This window comes from Schistosoma mansoni (assembly GCF_000237925.1).
Source record: "Schistosoma mansoni, WGS project CABG00000000 data, supercontig 0219, strain Puerto Rico, whole genome shotgun sequence".
NCBI classification, from domain to species: Eukaryota; Metazoa; Platyhelminthes; class Trematoda; order Strigeidida; family Schistosomatidae; genus Schistosoma; species Schistosoma mansoni.
The window spans coordinates 120,526-144,074 of NW_017386086.1; the positions used below are offsets into that span (position 1 = coordinate 120,526).

Below are 23,549 nucleotides of genomic sequence, written 5' to 3' on the forward strand. Positions count from 1 at the left end.
GGAATTGCTTTTTTCATCGTCGTTATTGCAGATATATGTTCAGAATTGTGAATGCACACCCTTCTGACTACAACAGGCAACTCATATACTTTCTGTACATTTGCTTCTGTGTTTTATCAGCTCATTCATTTTTCATATTTTCTTTTGTACGTATTCTCTAATTTTTATTAGTCTATCCAATTCTATGTAATCGGTTCAGATACGGTTTCGGAGATTTTTCAGGAAACGGTGGCAAAAAACTTCAATAAATCATATACAGTGGTCTGTGCGAATAACAGGTCACTAGTGACATGTTGGAGTTTTGATAACATTAACGAAATAGTTAATGAATACACAGAAGACGGACAGTGACAGGAACAACATAATATATTACTCAATTTTCTTCATGTGTATCACGATTGGGCGACGAGTACAGACTGTTAGACGACCTCAGTTATCCAGTTTTGAGACTTTTCAAAATGTAGATTTAGCACGAAATGTAGATAAACCCTTTAAACATATACATTAAAAAAACTTGTGGACTTCTCACCAAACTTAAAATAGACCTCGAATCAATGCTAACAACCATTTTGATACATTACTAAAACTTGAGGTTTACCAATCATTTTAGAACGTTTGTTCGTAAAATGCAGTATAGGTTGGTTTGTCAATACAGAGTTGCTATAAAAGCCAGTACTTATCCACATATGTCCTGTCGCTGACATTATGTTACATAAGTAGCAATCACAAAATTAAGGGTTATTAGGGACACACAACAGCAGAACGGACTTCAGACACAACTTCTTCTTCCTAAGAGTTGTCAAATGCTGGAATCCACTGCCGGCTGAGTTAGTCCAGGTGACTTCCCAAGAGTACTTAAGAACTAAATGTTATACCCCCTGGTGAAAGGAGGAGTGATAAGTAATCAAGACTGCTCATACGGCGATCAATAAATTCACTATTCTCTTGTTGGCGGTATTATCACTTCATATAGCAAACAGAACACGCATTCACCCACACGATATAACAACTGGCGACGGGGTAAAAAAATGGCTCTAACTTCCGATCAATTACAGTTGCTATTCCAGCGACAAGAGCAGCTTTTTAGAAAGAGTCAATTGGAATTCACTGACAAGTTACACGCAAAGCTGCTGAATCACCCATGCTTTGGGGGTGCAACGGGAGTCAACGCATTAATTTCCAAATTAAGTACAGAGCTGGAAATCCATTGCAGAACGAATGAATATGCCAGTGAAAGCCTCAATGAATCTGTGGAAAACAGTAATTTAAGCGCAGCAGTACCAGTCATAATTGATCAGCCCAGTAGTCCAATTGTTAAGTCGGCTTCCAGCGAACTCCAACAGAGCCTCCAGAGGCTCAAAAAGAGTCCCAACCAATCAGAGTTCGACAGAACATTCTGGAGTTCCAACGTCGCACGCTACCATTGGTCAGTAGCAATATATGTCGTTAATTGGATTGGCTGAATTAGGATGTTGATTTAACTTAAGCAAACATCTATAAATACCTACGATTTTCTGTACAAAACTGATCCTTGCAGTAAAGGTTTTCTCTGTTACTCGTGTCTTCTCTCTGGTCTTCGAGTTGCTGAGTAGTGCTAGTCTGGGGGTTATCCGAATAGCGTAAGAACTGAATAAAGCGTTCAACCTACAAGACATAACACCAATACAGCCTGTTTCAGAGACATGCCCTATAAACGGTCTAAATCCTATTATCCCTGAAAAAGGACGTGCAAACAGTGGATTATCCTGTTCACAGACAGACAATGTCTTGCTAAATGCTCATGAAATTGCTGCAGTACCCGCCCACGAAGAAATGCGAAACAAATCGAGCAGTATAGTGAATACGGTTGCGCAAAATGAAACTAGTCATGAAGCGAAAAAAGTTTCTAATGAATCTAATGATCGAGATTCCCTAATTGTTCTGCCAGATTTCGATTATTTCGATGATTCACATGTTCCTGTTGAAATCTCTTTTAAAAATGGGAGAAAAATATCGGATGCATTAAATGATAATCAAGAATCCAACACGATTTTCATAGATACTGATTATCCCAATGATTCATTATCTACTAATGAGGTTCTGAATAAGTTCAGTGAAACTGTTTCAGAAGAATCAGACGCTGGGGACCACAAATCAGTCGTCGTCGATCCTCATGATCTAGTCAGTTCTAATGGATTCTCTGTTAAATGTGACAAACATGTTTTATATAATGTCACAATAGTAACTTGGTATATGAGGATCCAATAGTCTTTCGTAGGGGAAGATGAATTCCAGAAATTTAAAATCCGGATTTCTCAAAAAAGGGAGGTGTAATATCCCCTGGTGAATTATGAATGGTAACTTTTAGAGCTATTTTTGGACCAATGTTATATGTCTATTTCCTATTGTGCAATTGCTACGTAACTAATCTATTCATATTCGTGTTTCTCTTATCATTAGCTTTATGTTGACCTTTGGCCTATTATTATACGATTCTTGAGTTATGATCAGTCTATTGATTACTTTCCCCCTATTCACAGCCACATTGGCCAGTTATTGTACAAATGTCATTTTCTATTTTATGGTACGATGTGGTCTGTTTGGTTGGTATATAAACCCAGTATGTTTGTGAATAATTATTCATACCACAGAGGCTGTTATTGGTGTTCTGGACTTAACTTGATGGGCTAGGCATATAGCAGGACTGAGTAGTACTCAAGGCTGATCATACGATTTTATGTATCATTGCTCCGATCGCTAATTCGCTCTTCTCTCATTGGCGGGAATCAGCACGTTCATATATTAACAGGGCACATGCAAGCAATCGATATAACACTAAAGATAATATCTTACTATGATTTTCCAATTTTTTTTTCTTCTATTATCGCTAATATACCTAGGTTCCCGCTTGGGGATATTGCTGATCCACTGCTGCTAGACACGGAAGCCCGTTTAGCGAAGGCTTCTTCTATTCCGTTCACAACCATTTGAACCATTTGAACTTAGCAAGTCGCAGACGTAGTAAAAGTGTGACCACTTCAATATATGAAGGTTTATTCCACGGCCTAAAACTAAATATTCAGTGATTATTAAGTGCTAAAACATTTTTTCCTTCTTCACCATTACGACTAGTTTTTATTTATCAAATCTGTCCATACTAGTCAAATCGATGACCAGGTTAATCTGAAGTATCAAGAAGCAATAAGTGAATACCAAAATGTAAAATTTTAAGTTTCTGTACCTAGGAGTTTAGAAAACCAAAGGACCGGTGATTCAGATGAGCTTTGGAACAATGCATTTCTTACCACGAGAGTATGGAGAGATTGAGAGAAAGATGTCTATCTCCATTTGATCAAAAACATTATGATCAACTCTTCGAAGACCTTTCCCAACTGTACTGTGACTTCGATCTGGACCCTTAATTAACAACTTCTCAAGCTTTTAAACGTTCTGGTTCAACAGTGCCGAACCTGAAAATATGGCTTCAAAGCATATTTTCGAGAGTCTAAGCTATCTCCTGCGGGACTATATACTCATGTGTCATATGCTTACCTTTCTGTAACAAAATGAGTCCTTTTAAAATTCTTTCGAAGTTTCTTGCATGATATTAATGTTATTTCGTGAATTTTTCCTTGTCCTATAAGTATTAACTTTTATCCAAATTGTGTGCAACCAGGTTTATATGTTCTCCAGCTTTCTTGGACTGAATTTGTATCACTTGACTCTGCTTAATATGTGCTTGTATTACCTCATATTACTGTATGATCCCGGACAATCAACGATCAGAGTTTGTTTGACTGATTTCAAAGTTAGAATGTGGGGTGGCTCATTGTATGTCTGTTGGAGGCATTTATTGTTCAACTCGATTCGTGAGGGGAGAAACTCGTGATAGTCAGAAATATTCCATTCAGGACTTCTGAAGAACTTAACTTAGCTTGGCTAGTATAATACGCTTATTATGAAAGAGATGAAGTTACATAGAATGACTAAGCATGCATTACCGATCCATGCCATACAGGTCAAATATCCCACATCCACCATCTCTGGCTTTCTCCATGGTGTTAAATACTGGATGTGGATATCAGTTATAGTGCGTGCATCATCAAGGATCGTTTGGTTGAGAAAAAATACCACTACGAATTTTTAATCACTAAAATCAAACCTAATACATAGGAACTCTACTTCTTGATCCTAGAACTCATTATACTCATCCAGCTTACTTAGTAGTTCTCCTCTCAAATTATGAGTTCGGACCATATAAAACACCTAAATGAATAACGTCAAAACAATTTTTCAGTCATTTATTTAATCCGCAAAACGTAACACGGCAATTGAGTGAAAATTGTCAAAGAACAGAATAAGTCTATCCCTAATAAACTAAGAAAGTAAATTAGTCGTCTAAGGTTTGAGTGATCCAATCGGATTAAATCAAGCAGCCAATTAATTTCGTACAAATCTTGTGCTGCAAGACATCAGGTGATTAATCGGTGAAAAAAGAAAGCTTACTAACGATCTTGAAATATGATAAAATGGTTAGAAGCTAATTCATTGCAGTCAATCCAAACTGTGACAGTTCCAAGAGAAACAAACAATATGGCTTCCCCTCTGTTTGAACCGTACTTAGAACGAAGTAAACACAGTAATTAAGAACCACTCAAATACGATAACTTACCAAGACAATTAAATAATAGGTAGAATGAACAGTAATGACTTCGTCTAGGATCAACAGCAAGCTTAATATGCCGATGCAGGGACCGATTACGACTTTTCGACGGTAAAAGCAAAGGGTTATTGTCATATAATATGTACATGTGACAAATTTTGATAAAGAACCAAGATTCACAACCCTGAAAGATTAGTATTTATGAGTTTTTGAAGATGATAAAATATTTTTACCATCTAAAAGACAAACATATATTGTCAAATGTTTTTTTGACGTAAAACGTATCCTAGGTTCTTGCCTGGAGGTATTGGTGATCTACCGCTACTAGACACGGAAGCCCGTTAAGCGACGGCTTCTTCTATTCCGTCCTCAACAATTTGAACCATTCGAAAATATACTCCCACTGAATATTAAGTGATATTTACTTTTGGAGGAAAATATTACATGGAATTAAAATTAAAATGAAAAAGGCTAAGCCATATTTTCTATAAAATATAATTACATATTTCTATTTCTTATATAATAGCAGATTTCAAAAAAAAATATTGACAAATTAACAGCATACAAATTTGAATGTTATTTTGTTGGCTGCACTATAGGACTTGTAGTTTCCTCAGACATCACATTGAAATTTCAAGTGATTATCGGCAATTCATTATCTTTTTTTTAATATTATTTCACCTGATTATTTCTCTGCGTTGTATAAAATCTAAAAGAGTGATTACATGTAAATTTTAATAAAATCAATTAAATCTCAAATCCTTATAACGTCTGAGTAAGCTAATAATACTTGTAATATAAGTAGTTGTAGTACGTACAACTCGTGGACATTCTGCTCTTTCGAAATTTCCTTTAACCATTTCATAGTATTTTCCATCACTAAGAGTTAAAGACTTTAACCGAGGACATTTGATTCTGAAACAAGAAAATACAAAGAAGGTCTGTATTGAATGTTCGGATGATAAAATATCCTAGACGAACTTATGTAACTGTATACAACTTTCTTAAATTATAGCAGAAATAAATATTTTTAATTTAATACTTATCAGTAACCATAGTGTAATATTTTCGACAGTGCTTAATAATGTAAAGTTGGATGTGAGTGTTGTCTTATTTGGGCATCGTCTGCTAGATATATTCAGATCTCAGTGCCGATATTCGTAGTGAGACTTGATCCCAGCAACTATTGCTTCAATATACAGAAGATTTTTCACCAGGCTACTGGGTCATAATTGTTATATCAGTCGTTTAACATGGTGTCACATTAGTACTCTGAATTCTAATGCTAGTCACTCTAGAAATTACAATTAACTTGTCAGGTATCATTTCATGGGATGCGTATCCCGACAGAGATTGACGGTGATCCTGATTATTAATAGCAAAAAAATAAAAACATTAAAAATAAGAATGGTCACTTAGAGAAGGTCCCCTAAAATTACTTCGGAAATTTCTATCAACAATCCGAAATACTGATAACCTAATAACTGTGATCTCCGTATGAAGCGCATCTTAGGTATTCACATTTCAATGCTGTTAAACACAGCATCTGTCATTCCGAACAAATGAATTACTTATTGAATTTCTTATTAAAACAGTGTGTTATTAAAACTCACCTAATTCGATCAATGAATTTTCTACTTTTGTCACTAAAACGAATAGTATCTGGATCCCATTGTATTTCTAATGCTTCTAAATTTGGACAAAATCCAGCAAAACTTTCCAGAATTTTATCAATATGAACTCGTGTGTTGTATTTAAAAAACCAACCATGTGACGCTCCAAGTACACAAACCCTGATCCAATTCACAAAAAAGGCAATTTTAATTATTTTGTATAAAATTATGTAATTTAAGACAATAAGCAACTATTCATAAAATAGCGCGGTTGGGTAACGTTACAGTTATACTGCTGAATAAAAGAACTCATAAAATAAAACTAATGAAAAAGTGTACTTCGTAGCAGTTGCTATACGTTTAAAGTGTTTTGTAACCGGTCTTATACTCCCAAACATGTCGAAACAAAGCTGATGGTGTGAATAGTTTGTTTCATGGTGTAAAATTATCCAAGTACTTCTGAAATAGTGCATAAGGTATTTTGGTTCTTTTAAGCAAAACAAAAAGACAAAACCTAAAGAAGTAACTCACTCTTCACCCTTCTTTTGTTTAGAAATCTTCGTATTTTAACATAAAGTTTAGTTTATCGTTCTTTTATTTTTACATGTTTCTTAGTGGTACGTGCAGCGATATTGTTGGTGATCGGACTTCGCTTAAAAATAATACTGCTAACAAGTGCTTTATTCAATCCATATATGTATTATGTTGGTTTCAGGGAAATAGGGCTTTAACAAAATATGAACGCCTCTCACTGAACCCCTGATTACTGATTGATGAGAAAGGTACAAATTATTCATCCAAGGTTAGATGGCTCTCTGTAGGTGTCAAATATGCTCAAATTATGGTGAAATACTGCCATAAAATGTTCTATGACTGGATCATATCTTCTAAAAATTTTCAAAAAGATAAATTTACCGTAAACAGTTATTAGAAAGGTTAGGATGATTGTTACTGCTGTGGTCTCGTTATTTTTAAAAGCCGGATAATTTGACTAAATATTTGACTTTCTTATTGAATTATCTCGTTACTTTACTTTTCCCTTCCAAGTACAATTTTAAGATCGCTTTTCTAGATTTTAAAGCTTTAAATTTGATTCATTTATATACCATCAGACAAGGCGATTTCACTTTGAAAAAAACATTGTTTTTAAATCTATTAATGCCACAGTTGTTTGGAAATATCTGTACAATTACAATTTACTGACAGTCGTGAAATATACTACGTTTATCTACGTAAAAAACAATCATCAAGTATTAATTCACTTGGTATTGTTCGGTTGAATCTTCCCATTGATGTTTAGGGCTGAAATTGATCAGTCTCTTATCGGAATATGTGCATACTGTGTGTATTGCCTCGATATTGCGTTAATTCACAAGCGTTATAAGCAAAGATGGATAGTGGTTAGCAGTAGAATTCAGAACGCGTGCTTCGTCCTATTTGGGACTCATCAGCTGGATGTATCTGCATCTCAAGTATACTTAGACATTTGGAAGTACTATCGATAACTTACTGGACTAAAGAACAATAATCATTGCTATTTATACTGATTACAGTAGATCACAATTTATGTTTGATTTTATTAAATAAGCCAGGTCGTCTTACGATAGTCTCATCAAAACTAAAACGATGTTTAAAAAAGTGGAATTTTGTGATGCACCAGTCAGCTTATTACGATTAAAAAATATCGCTTACATTTATTCACCCTTTTCGGATTATCTTTTACCCACATTGTTCATTACTTTTACATGTTTCAGTGGTCTATTTTTTCAACTTTATTCATTTCCTGACATTATACAACTATCTTCCAACGTCATAGGCCATGACTTTTCACACTAGATGTAGTTGACTCCTCTAGTCAAGACTTTCTGTAAGACTTTTCAGAATCTATCTCAAACCTTTAAATACTAATAAACATATAATACTTATTCTTTAAGATCTTTGAAGGTTTCCTGTTCTGAATCCAAAGCCCTCTGGTACTGCCTAGTTTTTAGAGATGTTTTCTTCAATAAAAGCCTAAAGCCCAAATTATCTTTAAAAAAATCAATTTTTACAAACTACCCAAATAAATAAATATTACAGAGTAATAAGGAATGAAATCCGTACTTTATTGCACCAAGATATGGAATCACAGTAGTCCAAAAATATTCAGCTAAAGTAGCTTTGCCATGTAGCATAAGACCATGTAACTGATGACCATGAAGTTTAAGAAGATTTGTTATGGACTGTTCGTTAAGTGCCGGTGTATGACTCAAATCAATAGCTTTGACTTGCTTAAATTTACCACTGTCACAAAGTGTATTCAATATCTACAAAATAAATGGTGTGATTATTAAATTGAAATTCGCTACTGTTAATATATTATCAGAACATGAAGATGGCTACACCAGACCTTTCAGGAGCTAAAAAAAGCCAATAATATATTTTAAATGAAGGTTTCTAAACAACGATATTTTAGGCACTGTTGTTACAGACTATTTCGAAATGCATAGATAAAATAGAATATAAATGAGAGAAAACATTCTTAGATGTATGGATAGTATGTTACTGTATTCAAAAAATTAAAAACATTTGATTTCATTTCCATCTGTATTTCTTGACCTTTTAAAGTCATTATAAATGAACAGTTAGGGAGATAACAATGAATTCATACAAATAGGTCAGTTTATCAAAAGTACAATCTCTAGCAAAGTGGAGTTTCTAACACACTTACTTAAGCGTTACTTGTGCATAAAAAGACAACTTGGATTAAGTGAATGGCTAGTTGAAATAACCTGAAGCACAAACATTTTTTTATGATATCAAACCCTTTTGCTGTACAATACAAATTATTCTATTGCTTTAATTAAACTTTAAATGGATTGGAATATCTTGTCATTGATATTTTGATTGAAACTTAATCTGGACTCAATGGCCGAATGAATAATATGAGCGCATTTGAAGCTAACAGTACTAGGTTTGAGTCCTTGAGTGAACATCAACTTGGATTCAATTACATACAACTGACGAGTCCCAAGTAGAACAAAACGCCTCCTGGGTTCCTTTGCTAGCAATATTCCATCTATCTTTTCCCACTGTTTGTTGAAATGCTTGCTACGGTAGAGTTTAAAAATAAAATCAAACATGTTCCAACCTAATCATGATTGTAATCATTAAGTAACTGGACCATTAAATCATAAAGTGCTTGATTCTTAATCATTCCAAAAAATCTTTTTAAATTTTAGAAATGCAGTCATAAGTTGTCACATTTTTAGGAACGAGTAAATTATTATTATTATTTTAAAAATTCTACATATTACTTACATGATCAGTAAAAAAATCTGTATGACCTGCTGCCAAATAAGTAAAATATGGTATACGTGTTAAGAAATTTTCAAGGCATTCAGCAGATAATTCTGTAGATGTTATATCAAGTTCACAGATTCCTGAATTTTCCCATGGTACAGCCATCATAAATTCATCTTTGAGACCTTGTACAAACAAATTACAATCAAAATTATCAATAAATTAATTAATACAAGTAAATAGCACACATAACTGGCGGAAAAAACCCTCTAACGATACTATCAGAATTACATAATTCCAAAGCCATTGTTGTATAGGAAAAGAAAATATTATCAGAATTATAAATTATTAAAACACCATTAAGTATAATGAATACTTTAAATATATTTCTTGATGATCTCTCATATTAGTAGTTTCAACAAAACGAGTACTTTTTCATAATGCGATCAATTAGGATAGATATAGATTAGTATCATTTGGATGTTAAGATCATAACGTTATTTAAAAATTTGCTCTGTATGTAGATAAATGTAAGGCTTTGAAAATTATCTACTCTTCTCCATAGCCTCTCATTAAGTGAAATATTATTTCGTTCTGCTAAATAACTCATAAATGTTCCAATTTCGAGTGGTTTTTCTATCCCTATATAATAGATTCTACATATAATCCATTGTGTCTAGACCATCCGCTCAGGATGCATATACTACATGAGAGACTGATCACTTCTAGTTCTAAATAATAACGGGGAATTACAAAGATTTAATAATATCTTTAAACCCAATTAATATGCCAGTGACTATTCGGGTTAAATATTTAAATAGACAGGGTGATGGAGTTACACGTAGTAAGTTCGAACACCATTGTTCACATCGACATCAGAATGAATGTACATAATTCTAACGAGTTTCAGACAGGATGAAATATGCGTTCTAGATACCACTGTTAGCCATATATCATCTATAATTTATTTTCACTTTAGTACATAAAGTAATTGTTTTCGAAACTCACAATAGTTGTAGATCACTTTTTATAGGATTCAATAACTTTCTATTTTAATTATAAACTTATGTATTCTAATCAAAAGTACGATCACATAGTTTTAGAAAATGACATCATTGATAAAAAATTTTCTTTAGTTTAATCGTCTTAATTCTTCAATGACCCAATATGTATTTCTCAAATACAATAAGACGATTTCAACAAATGATAAATGAAAAGATTTGTCATAGGTATGATTTATTTTACTCCAGATGAGCTTTTTATTTAAATAAGTTTTGAGGTGATCAAAGCGTCCTGCAACCATTGTATATATCAACTTTTTCAAATACTTACCTTCTAACTTCTACAATAAAACATGCTGCATTTAAACTGACAAAGTATGCAATTCTAAATCAGAATATAAAATACTATGGTAATGCATTATTTTAAATATAAACTTTAAAATGAAAAATTCCTCTCACCACAATGTTCTAGAAGTAGGGTTGTTAATTTTTTGCAATTTGCAATCAATAATGTAAACGATGAACCCTTAACATTTAAACAAAAATTAAGCGCGACACATTCCAAATGAATACAATTACTGGCTAATAATTCTACATGACTATCTTCAATAAAATTGATACCAAATAAATTGATAACACGTAAATTAGGTGTATGGGCTTTAATTTTACTGATATTGATAACCTGAAAAATAAATAAGGAAATGAAAATATGAGAAAATGTCTACTTTTAGTTTCCTTAGTCAATATTTTAATTCATAAATTAGCAAAGGCACAATGTAAATTTATCAATTTACCATAAATTTACAATAATCTAAATCCATTTTCAAAAACATCACTTACTAATACTCAACTATTGTGATTTATCCTCACACTTTTAGTCTGTTGCCATATATTAATGATATCTCTAAAGTAATCACAGTACTACATGACGGTATAGAATTACAACTATGAGAACGACGCAGATATTAATGAGCAGAAAGTTAGATAAAATTAGTAACTCCACAATCATAATACCATCATATTTATAGTGACAATGTAGAGTCTAACTTGTCAGATGGAAAATCAAACAGTAATAAGTTTTGTAAGCAAAGATGGATAGTGGAGAACTGTGGAATCCAGAACGCTCATTTCGTCCTATTCGGGACTCGTCAACTGGATGTAACTGCATCCCAGAGTTGATGTTCACTCTATGACTCGAACCCAGTAGAACGAAACTCGCGTCCTGCATTCCACTGCTAGCCACTATCCATCTTTGCTTACAATGCTTGAGAATTAAGGCTATATCGAGCCAATACGCACAGTATGCACATATGCCAATTAGAGATTTACCAGTTGCAGTCCTAAGTATCAATGGGAAGATCCAAACAAACAATGCTAAGTGAAGTAATAAGATTTGTTTTAACAATCTTCAGTTCACAAAAATAATTTTATATCGTTTTAGCTAAAAATATAATCTAATAAGACATAATTTTCATTGTTTTCTAAACTTTATTAAGTAGTATAACTAAATAGCAAATAAATATTAATTTGAAAAGTCAATGGAGATGTAACAAGATACTCAATTCTTAATTTCATATTTCATTATCCATATTATTAACAGTCTATTATGTACTCAATTTATTTTAGATTATCAATTATAAACCTTGATAACATTTTGTAGAGTTGTTTAATTAATTCACTTGATGTTGTTTACTCGTATCTTCCCATTGTTATTGAAGACTGAAATTGATCAGTCTCTTTGTTGGCATATGTGTCGTTTAATTAATGTTTATGCATTTCAGTAACAAAATATGAAATATTTAATTTTTTTTTAATAGATTGAATTTCTGGTTATGTTATATCTTGAACTTAGATTCTTAGTATGTCGCGTAATACCTGAGCACTCGAACGCCAGAATCTTCCCAAGTCGCATATGAGAAGACAGAAGACAAGTGGAAGAAATGTTATTCCAGTGTCAAATATAGTACAAAAATCTCACGTATTCATAGTTTTTGCCTGAAAGTAAATCATCATTTCGGATAGCCAATAGGCACATAGGGGGGCCTTCTCATTCATCCAATAGGGCAGCTACACGTCGACATTCTAGAATGTCCCTCTAGCCGTAATTGAATGGGGTGTCTTTGGCTCTTTCTGGGCTTCTTGAAGCTTCCTTGAGTTTGTCAACGAGCCATCCTTGCAGGTTATTATTACTTTATTATTGACAATGATTCCAACTATATATTTTTACAGTAAACCTCTTAAACCTAGAACTGAATTAGTGAAACTTCAAAAAATCCAATTGATTTGATACGAACTTTGAATATGATTTATAGCATCCTTCCTACAATTAAATTGATTTAAGGTTAATTTTGCCAAACTCTTCAATTAAATTATTTAACAGACAGTGTTATTCTAACAGTAGCAATTTTTTTATATCTTTTATTAGTATTATTAACATCATGTTTGTATGAACATCTAATCTTGATGAAATGTAGCAACCTATGCACATATTTCTCGCTCTAGTTTAAATGTCAGTTGCTTAAATATCTCCCGATGAATCATTCGCTTTGCCATATATATATATCCTACAATGTATAAGCCTAAATTCTACAGTAATAAATAATTTTCATGTCTGAAAAAGAATAATTTTCATTTTTGATTTCTAATTTTTCTTTACTATGTTCTATTTAAGATGTCTGATTAAGCTAAAATCGACTGGTTGAAAACTGTGATGACCTCAGACATATCATCGATCTACTGTTGCTAAAGCATTTGCTTTCAACTCCAAAAAATATGTGATCTTCTTTGACTACATACCCTTTAAAAATTACTTTGATAACTCATAGAACTGGATTGGTTCACGCAAACAATTTGTCTAACTAGTATATATTCTCATCTATACTGTAAAATGTTTTGTATTTACACCAACATGCGTCTCAAAGTCTCAAAATAAATGAAAATAAGCGTACTCACTGGATCCTGAATAATGTTGAGTTTTTTGTCCTTTTTCTAAGTGGATTGTTTATTTAGCTCTAAAAAAACACTTGGTTTGTTTACTGACTGATTATTTAGCACTTAAGAGTGAGTAGATGTTTCACCCAACATTAAAATCACTTAAATGGACTGAAAAGAGTTTTTTTTTACAAAAAAGAACCTACTCTCGAAAATCACTCACCTCATAAATTTCTTCCTCTTCTTCTGTGGCTAATTCAAAAGTTCCTTTAAATAAATAAAAGAAAATTTTCATTATTAAATCTTTTATTAAATTTCATTATTTAATTAGCTTACATAAACAACTGGTCTTGTGATTTGTTAAATTGATGTTTTACTAGAGGGAAATATTAATAAAATCACATTTCAAGATAGAGCATAGTGAGCAACGAGTCAAACCTATCCCATGATCCACGTCAGCTCAAATCTGTATATCCAGTCTGATGTGAACAAGAACACAGGTGAAACAAACAGTGTAATTTAATACAAAATTACAGAGTATCTTGGTAAAATATAAGAACCATGCATTGAATACTCCATTCGAAAATTTCCATCATCTGTCCTTCATGTACCGAATGATTCTTTCTATTTCCCTTTCTACTCCCTTCAACTTGATCTTCTTAGCCTTTTGCAACCACGGTTTCCGATTGCTGTTACATACTAATTATAACTATCGGTATAAGTAATATACACCACAGTTCTATCATCCAATCAACTGTTTTGTTAACTAACACTCACAGTTGACCAATATCAACACATCAGGTAGAAGTTTAAACAAATAGTTGTGATTTCTAGGATTTATCAAACACACATCTCTCAAAAAAGAGAGTCGTATTTCAGTATTCTAAAATCAAAATATTTAGACAACATTTGTCGTAATTATTTACTGATTTACAACGATTAGTAATTTAATTTTATATCTGTGTGATATTTAATGAATTGAATTTCTAAACCCTATTCTATTATATGTTTCTTTCTGCATACCTCTTTTCATACAGTGTATTTGCAGTTTGCTTTTATTAAAAATTTTATTTATTATTTATTGATTCAAACACATAAATATTGGTGCAAAGAGGCACCGAATACATATGCACCACACAAGTCACTGGATTTGTGTATGAGCTGTGATACTCCCCGGGTGCCCAGACCGAAACAGGCGGTCTTCATGGGGAGGGAGCCTTCGACCTAAAGGTCTGACCCATAAGACAATGGAGTAACGTCAGACGATGCAGTGCAATGGTAACCGGCGATCAACGATTGTATCCTCAGGATCCTGGGGCCCATGTGCACCATTAGTTTAAAATCAAGGTTTCCCAACTCCCCTAGATAGATCCTCAGTATCCATCAACCTAGTTGAAGCGATGAACATTAGCTTTTCATACTTTCAATTTCATAAACAACACACCTGCCGCGAGAAGGCAGGGTACATTATTTTGATGACGTTTATGGTACATTTTAGGTAACCATTAACTATTTACACGTTTGCAATACTGAAATTTGTTTTACACTAATGTTTGTTTTCAATATACAGTTATGTTTACATGATATATAATTCGTTACTTTTTCAATCGAAGGTGAATGTTTATCCTTTCTAGTAAAGAAAATAACATTTTGAAAATTTCTATGAAGTTATGTAAACAAATAGAAAAATGTTGTATCTATGCTATCACATCAGTTTTTTCTTATTTTTATAAAACATATAACAGAATGTATATTTTAAAAAAAACTAATAATAAAACAGATTTAGTTATATTTTTGTAAATGTTTAAATTTTCAATAAATCATGTGTATAGAAGTAAAATTTGAAATTATGACAAACTTTGTTTTAATTTTCAATGACATAACTTTTATGTCAATTTTGTAAATTGAACTTTTTTTTATATAATGATCACTATTTAAAACTATGTATTAGTTATAAGCAAAGATGGATAGTGGCTAACAGTGGAATACAGGACGCTCCTTACGTCCTATTTGGGACTCGTCAGCTAAATGTACCTGCCATTGCGTTATCCACTTAGCTACTGAGTTTGAAGCAGACGATACTGGGTTCGGGTCCCAGAGTGAACATCAACTCTGAGATGCAAGTATATCCAGCTGAAGAGTCCCAAATAGGATTCCAAAGTTAGCCACTATCCATCTTTGCTTATAATGCTTGCGAATTAAGGCTATATCGAGACAATATGCATAGTATGCACATATACCTATAAGAGACTGATCCATTTCAGTCCTAAACATCAATAGGAAGATTCCACCGAACAATACCAAGTGAATTTATGTACTAGTTGTTTGTATAATATACTTTATTCGATTTAACACATAACAATATGTACTTACTAAAATAGTTCACCTAATAAATGGAAGAAAATCAGCGTTTTAACGTAGTAAAATAATTTCTATACTTGTATCTACAAATTTAATGGTAACTTTACAAATATATTAACAGTGGAACTGATTTTAGTAAAAAAAATCAAACGCCTAAATATATTCAGAACAATAAATTTTTTTCAATAAATACTTTGACATGAATACATGGTTTTACTTTAAAGTTGTTGTAAGATGAACAAGTGTTTGTTAAATGTAAGGGTTTTGTGGAGACTGTTCAGCTTTATAGTTTGCAGCACAAAATGATCGTATTTAGACAACCACTTAATTCAGCAAGCACCAGACAGTTGTTTCGTCCTAGTTTTAGACAGCTGAGCAATGAACACTCATAACATCAGCGAGGATTTAAATAAGAGACTTCAGATCTTGCAAACAGCATATCTTGTATTTGATCCACTAAGATGGAATAATTGTCAGCTCCTTGATGCTTTTCAGTGGTTGTCAAACTGTATTTTTTCATTATATTGTCAGGTCCTACTGCTTTCAGTGGAGCTGGTCTATTCAAGAGTTCATCGAAGTATTCTTCCCATCTGTTCATCTGTCCTTGAATTTCAGTGATTGGCTTTCCTTCTTTGTATTTGACAGGTCTCTCTGATTTATTATATTTCCCTGCTAGTTTCTTCGTTGTGTCGTATAGTTTCATATTTCCTTCTCTTGCAGCTTTTTCCGATGTCGTTGCCAATGCTTCCACGTATTTCTGCTTGTCAACCCTAATGCTCTCCTTCACTTGTCTCTTTGCTTCTGTGCCTTCAGCTTATGTTTTGACTTCCTCTAATCTTGTTCGACCGTTGTAATTTGATAACTTCTTTTCCCTTCTTTCTTAAATCCTCGCCAAGGTTTCAATGGACAACCACTACTGATGATGACGATGCTTCTCGCGACCCAGAACCTCCTGACACATTGAAGTTAGTGCTTCTTTGATCCCTTTCCAGTTGTACTTCATAGTAGTTTCTTCTCCTTGCAGAAGATTCTATAAGGCTGGGAACCTATTGTTAGGAGTTATACCAAATTGGTTGAGATTGTTATTATCCCCAGCTTTCCAGTGTTTCTTTAGCTTCATTTACATCTTGGCCACAACTAGGTGGTGATCTGAAGCTAAGTCAGCTCCTCTTCTGGTACTCACATCTTCCAGGGGACTTGAGTTTAAGGATATGATTTCTTAGTTGACATACACAATCATTAAACATAAAATCATGAATCAATAAAGGAAAGACGTTTCCATGTTTATTTATGAGCTATCAAAAAAGTTTGACAATGAATGTTTTAATTTTCGTAACATTCTGAAAAACATTTTAATTTTTGAATGACCTCAACAAGAATTTACCAATTAAGTGCAAAATTTCAACTGCTGATAAACACGAATAGATTTTTCTCATTAAACCTTCCATAAATATCACATCACTTAAACAAATACACAAATATTTGATTGACGAAGGGAACGAAGCCAATTCGTTGAAATCATGTAGTTGCATAGCATTAGAAAAATCAAGAGTTAAATAGCGAAGATTTGGACATCGATTTCCAAGTTCCTCTAAAACTGGTATGGTGACTAGGTCGCTGGATAGTTCAATACACCTTAATCCACTTCCAGACCTATGATGAATGAGATTTAATAGCTCATCAATTGATCTCACCTGAAAAAAATTAAAGTTTTAAATGAAATCACAGTGATAAGAATAGTGTACTGAATATTAAACGAACGATAATAATTTATAGTAAAAGAAGTTAAGCAATGATGGTATGTTGTACTAAGAAATGATTAATTAGAATATATGCATTCTTTAAAACAATCCATTAAATGCTGTTGAATTGAAATGACGCTTCACTCAATTTAAAAGACTCTTGATTTCTTCATGACTTGTTAAAAAGATAGATATGTAATCTTGAGAATGGTCAATATCCAATCAGGTCTCAAAAGTCATTGAAGCTCCTATTAACCATTTAAATGTGGTTAAATTAGTGGAAAATAGTATTGAAACACTTTTTAACTACTAATTAATTTTATAGTAGATTTTCAGGCATAATATATTACAAACTGATTATAGAAATATGTTTATCAACTCATCCTGGTTTTGATTAACTGCATGAGCTAAACAATTATGATAAATACACAACTTTCAACTACACACAAGGATATGTTTGATTGCTCTGGGCTTTCTCATTCAAACTTTAACTAGTTATAGTTGTGTTATCACAAACCTACAAACAAGTCAGCAACACGAATTCGTGTTGTTTAGTAATTGATTGTTTTACAAACTAAGTATTCGTACCGCATAGCATATGTCACCAGCTAACAATGTCTATAACATTAGTTTTTTTCTGTAAGAAGCTAGGCGGTAATGTGCACTCTCATCATAATCTCTTTGTGCTTCCATCAAACGTAAAACTCAGTAACTACAACGCTAACTACCAGAAACTTCCATGCATTTCAATAATGACCATTATATATATATATATATATGTTGGCTAGCAGTTGAAGTGCGTTTCGTCCTATTTAGGCAACTAGATATACCTGCATTCAGAAGTTGATGTTCACTCTGAGACTCGAACCAATTACCGTTCGCTTAAAACGCAATCGCGTTATCCATTTAGCCACTGAGTCCAGATATCTTGTGCACTGAGTTGAAGTTTTAATTCACTTTTGTATTGGTTGTTTGAAACTCCGTATTGATGGTTAGGACTGCAATTGATCAGTCTTATTGACATATGTACATTATCTGCGGATTGCATAGATTATAACCTTAGGTCACAAGCGTTATAAAAACGATTGATGGTGGCACAGGATGCACATATGTCAATAAGAGAATGGTCAATTGCAGTCCTAAACATCAACGGAAGATTTAAATAACCGATACGAAATTGATATACATATAGTTATTTGGTTATTTATCAATTCACGTTTAAAGTCATACCTGGTGAGTAAACTAACCAAAAAACTGATTGAAATCATCCATACCTAGGTGATAGAGCAAAATAATGGTTCTCATTACTGTCGTTTATGATCAGTATCATTCACTTAATAGTGAATAAATGAGTGCTAAATTAATCCGATGAGCATGGATTGAATTCAGACGATTCACTATAAATACCTTAGAAATATATTGTTTAAGTTAATATTTTTCGCTTAATTACATTCAACCACTGGAATGTTTTAGACTGTATTCATCATATATATTAGGACGAAGGGAAAATCTGAAGAAAATTTGTTCTTCTTCTATTCATGGTTAGATAACCTTAAAATGTAGCCATTTTGTTTTTCAAACAATGCCTTAAGCAAACAAATGTTAATTATATTATGTTACAAGAAATATGATGTCAATAAGAATTATCTTATTTGTGTAAATACCATCTAACAACATCTGTTGTTAAATATGTCTATAAGCTGATTGTAATTGACTTTTCGAATCTATAAGCGTTGATAGTAAGCTGTAATATAACAGTTTTACACTTCATTTATACATTCTTCAGAGTATTCATCAAATCCTTAACGTCGATATCAATAACTCTATATTTTCAAAATGAATTATTTTGATTAAGTCAGTGATTAGCTGACAAACACTACACTATACAAGCGGTAGATTTTACTATATTAATCAAAAGGTTAAATAAATTACATTTATCAAAAATGTAATTAACTTAATAATTGTTGAAAGGAGTGAAATGTAACTAAGTATTTGATCTAGCATATCACTAGTCACTTAAAAATAACTTAATCAACGAGAGCTTTTTAGTTCAAGCTATTTTATTTTAGCTTGAATGGATTTGATCGTGGAACAATGAGGGTAGAATTCATCCCAGTCCCTTTCAAATGATTCACCTAATACTGAATTATCAATATCATATCACTATCAGTAAAAGGTCTTCTCTGTTAACTTGAATTTTAAATTGTGTATAAAATGTAATTTTGTTGACAAAATACACTTAGGTTTCGTAAATACACTTATGATTACCTCTGTTTCCGCACAATCATTATTTTTCGTAGAATAGGAGATCGTGTGGTCTCAATTAATGTTGCGCTATTTTGTAAGGTGATTTTCTACTTATTCATAAACATAAATAACATAACATCACAGAAAACCTTTCTGTTGCTAAATTATTGGTAGGGAAAAGCAAAAGGCTCTCTAAACTTGGGAAACGTACAAATTCAGTCCATTCAACTAAGTTCATTCATCGTTACCTTATTTCATCAATTTCATTTACAAAAATGCTTCGATATACAAAATTTTACAAGCATATAATAGTTATCCAATCATTGTCTATATTTCATTGGAGATCAGTTTTTATCTCATAAGACCTGAAAATATTCCAGTAATTAACCATAACTATATATACTTTAGTTTGACTATATAATTTCAATGATTATTTGATTAAAAAATTTTGTTGTTCTTACTTATCATCAAAACCACTTTAAAAATTTACTCACAAATATTCCACCATATTCAGGTCGTAAATTAAGTGACTGCCACAATGAATGATCATATGCTAACCGACGCCACATTTTGCAAACACGTGCAATATTACACAATTCTGGATGACTTAAATGCGAAAAAATTTGCAGCATAATTTTCTCAGGTAAACGTGTTATTAAAAACTGAAGAAAAAAATAAAGAAAACAAGATTAATTGAATAAAATGGAGTGCACTAAAGGAATTAACATTGTATGTTTTCGATGGAGTCTTGTTCTCTGAGCTCGATGGTTTGATCATAGAACTTTCATCGTTATTCTGAACGACATCATCAGCACAAACTTGAAGTAGAAATCTTCTTTCACGACCAAACCATCCAGTTCAGAGAACAAAACTCAATCGAAATCATCCACATGAGCTACAAATCTTCTCCACCATCTCTCAACATTCTAATAGACTCGTATAAATGATATTAATTTTTGTACAATAATACAATAATAAACTGTATTGTCACCTATTGCATAACTTTATTCTTACCCACTCATCAGGATTCAATTATTACATTAATTTTGCTTCAGTCTTATTGATCGCTCATTCAATCATTTATATTTTTGTAATGATTACTAGTAATTATGTCCTTCTCATAATTATTTTTGTATGATTAGATATTACACTATAATTTGTATTTTCTTGTTCTGATAGCCTTTCTTACCATTTACATTATTCATCACAATTTTATGAACTGAAGAATGTAAAGCGTTTGCTTTTTGTAATTCTAGGCAACTAGTAACTGATGACGATAGCCTTGATATAAGGTGACACTATTTTATTTGTGTAATCATTCTAATTTTCATTCGTATAAAAACTATGAATTGAACCAAATACATGAAACCTAAACGTTTTTAAGTTTTTCTAATGAGTTAACACTAAAAAACAGTTAAATGGAAGATGGTTGTGCAATACTGTAAATTGGTTGAAGTTAAACATTAACACCGTTGGATGCCGGCTCAGTGGTCTGAAGGTCAAGTGTTTGCGCACAAGATCTAAGGTCTCGGGTTCGAGCCCCACGTGGGGAACCGTAGATGTACACATACGAGGAGTCTCACACTAGTACAGGATGGCTGTTGAGTTCTTCCAGGTTTTCAGTGGTGTTCGAACAGTAATCGATTTATGATCTCATTTTAAATGAAAGGCTAATTTTTAAATTATCATTCACAACAAAACTTCAGATTCAGTGTTTATACATTTTACAACATTCAAAATAAAATATTTTTATGCATAAACTTCAAGATATTATTTCAACATTAATCTAACATAAATGAAATGACACATTATCTGTTGTGGTTAGTGTTTAGTTTATTAAATCATCAGTTTTTACCACCTCGATATATATATATATATATATATATTCATTAGTTCATCTGTTCACTAATGCTAAATACATCAGCTATTTGATAGAGACTAGTTTAAAAGTAATATATTACATGTTTAAAAACTTAATAACGAGTCTATGAAGTTTCTTTTAATAAAATACCATTGTCAACACTTGTCGCTAATTTGCAATTGATTTATTTCGATGAAGTTTTGTTCTCTGAGCTCGATGGTTTGGTCGTAGAGTTTTCATCGTCCTTCTGAACGACTTTAAACATTAAAACAATGGTCATCTTAACTTTTTTTAATAATAAAAAAACAAAAAATAATCGAGAATTTGCAAAAAAAACTTAATTAGCTGTAAATTAATAAACTTAATGAAAATATCTTAAAGGTAATAGATAAATTCAAATAGACTAATCATCAACTGATGTTTTGAATGTTAACCTATCAAGAATGAAGTTTTCAACAGTTAACCATAAGATTGATGATATATACTTTTAATCAATACATGTATTCTTTATTATCTTCAAAAGTTCCAAGTTGAATTAGGCTTAGTTACAAGAAAGTATAAATTCATGTTAAGGAGCAAAATTTCAGACTTTTGGCGCTTAAACAATTACTCAACCTTTTATCAGTCTTTCATCGGAGTTCAAATATTAGTCCTTTCAAAAAAACAGTTTTAACCCTCGCACAGTAGATAAGCTCATAAAATGAATGTTAATTTAAGTAGTGTTCAAATAAACCCATCACAAAAAAACGAATCTTTCAATTGGTTCAACAACAAAAAATTATTACATACATCTTCGTTAAATACTGATGTTCTGCGAAAATTCGATGCTCTTCTTAAATCTCTAACTACATCCATAATTGATTTGGAAGTCATTATTTTTTTTTTTGAAAATATCGTATATTATTCAATATGTGTAATAAATCCAAAATACTGTATTTTGTAAGGCACACTCTTATTAATTTATGATAAACAAAAAAAAACAGGGGAAAATTTCATTCAGGTCACAAGACTTACTGATTGGTTCAAATTTATCAAACTATTCTGGTCTAGATTGTTCAATTTTAAACTAATCAATATATTACATGTATGTGCACAAAAATTTTTTGTTCATCTTCAAATCTGTCGTTAGGCAAGAAATTATTAAAACCAGTTTATTGGCCTCGTAAAAGGATCTTATTGATTTCTTTTTTTTTTCCAATTTACATTTGAAAATTGAAAATGTCTTACCTAACTATAACAAATATTTATCAACTAATTCAATCCTGACAACTAGCAACAAAAGACAGACTCAGCAATTCAGGTCGCAAGTGGGTATGTGGTTCAGGCAACATGAATGCTGAGGACATTCTGAGCAACATTATCAGTCTTCTGACAGGTTTGTGGAAGAAATTGTCAGTAACGGTGAAAAAGCAGTCCCAAATTGGATGAGCAAACAAACACGTGCAATGAAGTAAATAACACGATCTTCGACAACACCAATATTTCTGGATCAGGCATCAACACCAGTGAGGATGTGCTGAAACTCGTCACCACCATATCATCGATGTTGTTAGACTGCCTCAGTAAACTTGTGCCATCCAACATTCCGTCCAAAGTGCAACAACTGCAACTAATGACTAACACTGAAAACTAACACTAACATTACATCTGAACGATGGGACTGACACGGAGGTGAGAGTTACGAGACATGGAACTTAAGATTACAACCCAAGGTTTAATCAAATCATACTCAACAAGAGACATAAATATCTTAGGTTACGATCCTGTATGAGATCGTGGGTGCATTTTACCAAGGAGACCAAAACTAATGTAAAATGACTTTCTGATGCTTCTTGATTTCCAATCCTGCTTCATATAAGGTAACTCAAT

General features: G+C 32.3%; 1 protein-coding gene across 1 annotated transcript; it reads right to left on the reverse strand.

Annotated features, from left to right (window-relative positions):
- Positions 1-5,385: 5,385 nt before the first annotated feature.
- Smp_176410 (hypothetical protein) lies at positions 5,386-22,535 on the reverse strand (the record flags this gene model as incomplete). The annotated part of the gene is made up of 9 exons (XM_018792198.1): positions 5,386-5,557; positions 6,256-6,435; positions 8,359-8,561; positions 9,556-9,722; positions 10,998-11,220; positions 13,693-13,736; positions 17,215-17,524; positions 20,314-20,481; positions 22,470-22,535. 9 exons carry the CDS (start codon positions 22,533-22,535, stop codon positions 5,386-5,388), a joined length of 1,533 nt encoding a protein of 510 aa, XP_018647258.1.
- Between the last annotated feature and the right edge of the window lie 1,014 nt (positions 22,536-23,549).